Here is a 6564-nt window from a genome sequence, read left to right on the forward strand (position 1 = left end):
CAACTAAGACCCGACGCAGCCAAAAATGAATAAATTTTAAAAAAATACAAGAGCGTATTCTTTGAAATCGGACTGCCCAGGTTCAAACCCTGTTACCACCACTTGCTAGTTTTGTGATCTCAGGCAAGTTTTTAATCTCTCTGTGCCTGAGATTCTTCACCTGTGAAGGAGCTGTAATAATAGTACCTCCCTAGTTGAGCTGTTGGAAGAGTTAAAATATGTAAAGTACTTGGTATCCTCCCTGATACGGAGTAAGCACCCTGCTAAGAAACTGAATACAAATATAAGTCTATAAATGTAACTGGTATTTGTTGTTACCGTCACACCTTACTCATTTTTTATATTAGCTGTGTAGTTTTCCTAGAGATTGAAATGAGGCATTAAGGATACTCTAATTTGTGTTTCGCAATGCTCCTTCTCCAGAGATTTTTTTTTTCCATCCCTGAGGGTAAAAGGTGAACCCAAACGTAATTCCTCTTCCTGTTATTCTTAGCACTAAATGGTAACTTGGGGTTCCCCATTGGGGATGCTGGGACTTTGAAGGGATGACTGAACCCCATGCCTTTATTTGCTACCTTCTGGCCACTAACATTCTTCTGAAGAAATTCCTTGGTTTCCCCAAAAATCAGAGAATGTAAAGAGAGAAAAAGAACAAGACCTGTTGGTCTCTGTGGTCAGAGACAGCATAATACGAGCAGAATTAAACTGAAGAACTGTGACTGTCATCAGCAATGTTAGCAATGAGAAAATATCATGCTTTCTGATGTATCATAAATGCTTTATGTCCTGCAATTATTATACAGGAAAGGTATTGTGTAATAATACTTTGGACTTAACTGACATCTTTTATGACACTCAGAGGACTAAAGGTATTACTTATCAACCTTGATGTCAGCGTGTGCTCAGATTGGGATTCAAAAAATATTCCCTTGAATACAAAGTGAGCATGGCTCAACTGCTCTGTCTCCACTTTCCTTGGAGTGTCCTCAAGGATCCGACTCCTTTACACACACTTGGAGTTCTCTACCAAATACAATTTCCCATGAAATTGAAGGAAAATGGACTAGAAAAGAGAACCTGAGCTTATTGTTTTTCTCTAGGCTCACTGCCCAGTTTTCTTTCAGCCTGGAACCTCTATGTGGGAATTTGCAGAGTTGGGCTAAACTACTGAACCCACATGTTTGTTTATCATCACCTCGGTCATTATTACTGTCCTTGCCGGTGTGATCTTTTGTACAATACCTCTTATTTTTGATGACACAGTATGATTTCTAAAAGTGAGATGTGTAGGGTACAGTTCTACCTGAATCGTTTACATGATTTTATAAAGTTTAATTTATTTATTGAGCATCTAATATATGGCCAGTCATTGCTCTAGGTGCTTGGGACTCAGCCATGGTCTGACACATCTCTGTCCTCATGGAGTCAACATCCTTGTGAGGAGAGGAAATGAATAATGAATGTAATACATATGTAAATTATCCAGTATGTTAGAAGGTGGTGTGTGCTCTATGGAAAGAAAGTAGATCAGAGGCCAAGAGGCTGTTTCCATCTCCTCCATTCATAAAATTCTTTTAATTCCCCCTGGGAGTATTGAGGACAAACTTTTTTGTGGGGGGATATGGGAAGTGCCTATATTAGTTATTTATTTATTTTTATTGAAGTGTAGTTGATTTATAATGTGTTAATTTCTGCTGTACAGCAAAGTGATTCAGTTATACGTATGTATACAGTCTTTTCTTTTTTATATATAAATTTATTTATCGATTTATTTTTGGCTGCATTGAGTCTTCATTGCTGCGCACAGGCTTTCTCTAGTTGCGGCGAGCAGGGGCTACTCTTCGTTGCAGCGCACAGGCATCTCATTGTGGTGGCTTCTTTTGTTGCAGAGCACGGGCTCCAGGCACGCAGGCTTCAGTAGTTGTGGCACTTGGGCTCAGTAGTTGTGGCTTGTGGGCTCAGTAGTTGTGGCTCACGGGCTCAGTAGTTGTGGCTCGTGGGCTCTAGAGCAGAGGCTCAGTAGTTGTGGAGCAAGGGCTTAGTTGCTCCGCTGCATGTGGGATCTTCCCGGACCAGGGCTCGAACCCATGTCCCCTGCATTGCAGGTGGATTCTTAACCACTGCGCCACCAGGGAAGTCCGTATACATTCTTTTTTTTTTTTTTTTTTTTTTTATTTCCAGTGAATCATTTAATGTGAGTGAGGCTCAGTTTTATATTACCGTAAGTATTAACACATGAAAATGGGAAAGTATAAACATTTTCCCTTCTATCAAAAACAGGTGTGATGCCAGGATAAACTAGCCTGTCGGTTTAACAATAGCTGATTAAAAAGGCTAGAGAATCTGGAAGTAAAAATGTACTTGGAAGCAATGTCCTCTGAGGGCTCACTCCCCTGAGGGCAGAAAAATGCTGAAAATTTTAACTGGCTCAAATATTACACTAAGAGGGCTTCCCTGGTGGCGCAGTGGTTGAGGGTCCGCCTGCCAATGCAGGGGACACGGGTTCGTGCCCCGGTCCGGGAAGATCCCACATGCCATGGAGCGGCTGGGCCCGTGGGCCATGGCCGCTGAGCCTGCGCGTCCGGAGCCTGTGCTCCGCAACGGGAGGGGCCGCAACAGTGAGAGGCCCGCGTACCGCAAAAAAAAAAAAAAAAAAAAAAAAAAAAATCATACTGAGAGATCAAAAAGAAGAGTTAGTCACAGCTTGGGAAAAATTTTTGAGAACAGATGACACTAAATGTAGTTAGATTAATAATTCCAAAGTTTCCCTGGAGTTATAATAGCACTCTGAGCTAACCAAAGGGGCTATAACCTCATGCTCCTTTGAACAGAGTGGTTTTAAATGATAGATTCTCCAGTGCACCAACTGTATTTTCAAGTATAATTCTAGTATTTGTACCTAGCAATACAGAAGAAAAAGCAGCAGGGAGAAAGTGTCAAGTATATAGGACATAAAAGGGTTTGGCAGCCCTAGAATTCCCAGTTTGAATATTTTTCATCAGGAAAATCCCATTCCGGCTCATTCCAAGGTGACACTGGAGGTGGTGCTTCTGACGGCCTGTGACAAGCAAGAGGCAACAGTGAAAGTATTGAACTCTGGCTTTCTTCCTTCATCTGTTTGAAGAAAACATGGGATAATAAACTGATTGCTGATGGCCTTTTCTCAGGATCTTGCTGCAAACAGAGCTGTACCAAGCTAAGGAAGGCAGGAGAGAATGTTTTTGAGGGCGGTGTTTGCAATCTGTCACTATTTACCGTGCGAGTTCCACTGGAGACATGTACACTTTCTCCAATCCCAGAGTCTACACCTGATCGGGAATTTTTCATTCTGGATTCTGACTGAGGGAAAATACTGATATCCAATGGGCTATAAGGAGGACCTTTCAGTTTCTGTAACAACATCTGAGTCCTGTGCATGTCCTGGAAAGGTACCTGCCCACTGGCCAATTCACATGCTGTAATCCCAACGCTGTAAATATCTGACTTTACATTATATGCATGTAAATCCTGTCTCAGTAGTTCTAGACTCAGCCACGGCTGCACTGATGTGCTGAACTGTGGGAAATCATACACAGCCCTATGCTTCTGTCCGTGCTTAACCAAACTATGTAGATGGGACAGGCCGGAGAGGGTCACTAGGCCATCACCAGAAATGAGGATATGGCTGGCTTTAATACTCCTGTGAATACAGCCATTTTGATGCAGATAGTTCAACCCTCTCACTGCTCCAAAGAGAAGGTTTCTTATTAAAGTTTCACTCATTCCTTCAGGAAAGTAAGTCCTCAAGAGTTGACCTGCTGAACCATAGGCCATAAAAGGAGAAATAACCCAAAGCCAGCTGCCAACAGTGAAAACAGTCCAGTAAGTTGTAATATTGGGATGCCGGAAAAAGTGGGATAGAATCACTGCTTTCTGTAAAGCTTTCAGGCGTTCTTCAGTGCAGTTTTCCAGATTTGTAATTTTTACAGTGACCAGTGTTCCTGTAGGAGTATGCCACGCAAGATGGACAGAAGTCAAGTTGTCAAATCCTCTTCCTATTTCCACTTGGAGTTCAGAGTGAGAAACGTTGGTGGAACAGATCACTTCACTGGCTCTAGTGGATGGAGGCAACAAGGAAAGTGTTGGCTCATCAACCAAGTTTTGATGGGTACTGGTTTCAGACTGTTTTTCAGGTCTGAGTGATTCAACTTGTGTTCGTGAAGTGCAGAAACAATCCAAAAGAGACATTGAGGGCTTCCCTGGTGGCGCAGTGGTTAAGAATCTGCCTGCCAATGCAAGGGACACGGGTTTGAGCCCTGGCCCGGGAAGATCCCATGTGCCGCGGAGCAACTAAGTCCGTGTGCCACAACTTCTGAGCCTGCGCTCTAGAGCCCGCAAGCCACAACTACTGAGCCCACATGCCACAACTACTGAAGCCTGCGTGCCTAGAGCCCGTGCTCTGCAACAAGAGAAGCCACAAAGAGAAGCCCGCATACCGCAACGAAGAGTAGCCCCCTCTCACCGCAACTAGAAAAAGCCCGTGCGCAGCAACGAAGACCCAACGCAGCCAAAAATTAAAACAAACAAATAAATAAAATTTTAAAAAGAGAGAGAGACATTGAATCGCTTTAGTTCACAGAAAGTGAGAAAACTCCATCCACTCCAAAGAAGATTTCTGCTTTATCTTCAAGATACAGAAATATCCCAGTATCTCTTTCACCTAAATTGTGGTTCATTATTTCATTTTAATGAAGTCCCCAAGTTTGATCAAGGCATCTGCAAACATCCTGGCGGCGACCGCAGCCAGCGGCTCTCCTCAGGCGGCCAGCGGTGCGGGGCCCGGGCGCCAGGCCCGCCCAGCGGCAAAGCGAGCGCGCAAGGCCCGCTCGCGGCACAAGCCGCGGAGCCAGGAGGGCGGCGCGACCCGTCTCCGTATACATTCTTTTTTAATATTCTTTTCCATTATGGATTATCACAGGATATTGAGGACAAACTTTTAATTTTAAAAAACATACTCTGTGAAAGTACTTCGAGCTTCTGGAGTGTGCCATAAAATTACAGGCAAGTGGGCTTCCCTGGTGGCGCAGTGGTTGGGAGTCCGCCTGCCGATGCAGGGGACACGAGTTCGTGCCCCGGTCCGGGAAGATCCCACGTGCCGCGGAGCGGCTGGGCCCGTGAGCCATGGCCGTTGAGCCTGCGCGTCCGGAGCCTGCGCTCCGCAAAGGGAGAGGCCACGACAGTGAGAGGCCCGCGTACCGGAAAAAAAAAAAAAAAAAAAAAAAAATACAGGCAAGTAAGTGCCCTACAGCAGTGGTCCCCAAACTTTTTGGCACCAGGGACCGGTTTTGTGGAAGACAATTTTTCCACGGACCAGGTGGTGGTAGTGGGCAGGATGGTTCAGGCACTAATGCAGGTTATGGGGAGCACCAGACTTCACTGCTCGCCCTCCACTCACCTCCTCCTGTGCGGCCCAGTTAGGAACCGGACTGGGGTTTGGGGACCCCTGCTCCACAGGCATCCAGATCTACCTTACACAGTCGATGTCTAACTTACAACTGCTGGAGAACAGTGTAACTGTTATGCACAGACACAGACACAAAGACATTGAAAGTAAGTAAGGGAACCACATTTTCTTCATTATTTAGTGAGGCTTTCTCTCCATAGACCCCCATCTCTAACCACAAACAAGCACCCTACAAGGACATGTGCAAATCATTAAGGACAAATACCATGGAAGTCTGGTGTTCTGAAATCAAGGCCATCTATCTTGGTCTGCAGTTTATCAACAGAGTAAAATAAATCTCTCCTGCCTGTGGGTGTTTAAAAGGTAATCAGAAGGAAACAGGATGTGCCTGAGTAGATGCGCTACTAGCTTTTAGAGAAAAGGAAAAAGAAAAACTCCACATTTCTTCAAAAGCTCACCTAGGGGCTTCCCTGGTGGCGCAGTGGTTGAGAGTCCGCCTGCCGATGCAGGGGACACGGGTTCGTGCCCCGGTCCGGGAGGATCCCACGTGCCGCGGAGCGGCTGGGCCCGTGAGCCATGGCCGCTGAGCCTGCGCGTCCGGAGCCTGTGCTCCGCAACGGGAGAGGCCACAACAGAGGGAGGCCCGCGTACCGCAAAAAAAAAAAAAAAAAAAAAAAAAAAAGCTCATCTAGTATATTCTTTTTTTTCCTCTTCACCACAGATATTAGTACTGGGAAGAAACTTAGTGATGTTCTAGATTAGTGAGGACTTGAGCCCAGAGACTAGAAGTGACTCGTTCACAGTCACTTAGCAGGTCGGTGGCAGAACGCGGAGGAAGCCTGGCCCACCACCTCCTGGTCCAGTGCTGTGGGTTCCACAGCTCTGCTACCAGGTTAGATCATCAGTGCTTCCTCAAACATGGACTGCCTAACCGTCTACAGCTGATGGGCAAAGAAGCTAGGAGGTAATAAACGAGAAATCTAAGGTGTCGGTGAAAGTGTTCCAGATTCTTAGTAGAAATCTGAGGTAGAGCCAGCAGGAAATAGAAGATGGGGCTGAGGGCAGGGTTTGGGGGGCAGCATGGCGAGGAGAGTCTCTCTTCCACATGAAGGGGTTGCGGG

At 45.6% G+C, this 6564-nt stretch overlaps 1 protein-coding gene across 1 annotated transcript; it reads right to left on the reverse strand.

Moving 5' to 3' along the window:
• Positions 1 to 2668: 2668 nt before the first annotated feature.
• LOC102979483 (STE20-related kinase adapter protein beta) lies at positions 2669 to 4227 on the reverse strand. The gene has a single exon (XM_024115423.3). The coding sequence runs from the start codon at positions 4225 to 4227 to the stop codon at positions 2971 to 2973; it is 1257 nt and encodes a 418-aa protein (XP_023971191.1). The 3' UTR covers positions 2669 to 2970.
• Between the last annotated feature and the right edge of the window lie 2337 nt (positions 4228 to 6564).

Source organism: Physeter macrocephalus, chromosome 7 (assembly GCF_002837175.3).
Source record: "Physeter macrocephalus isolate SW-GA chromosome 7, ASM283717v5, whole genome shotgun sequence".
In the NCBI taxonomy this organism is placed as follows: Eukaryota; Metazoa; Chordata; class Mammalia; order Artiodactyla; family Physeteridae; genus Physeter; species Physeter macrocephalus.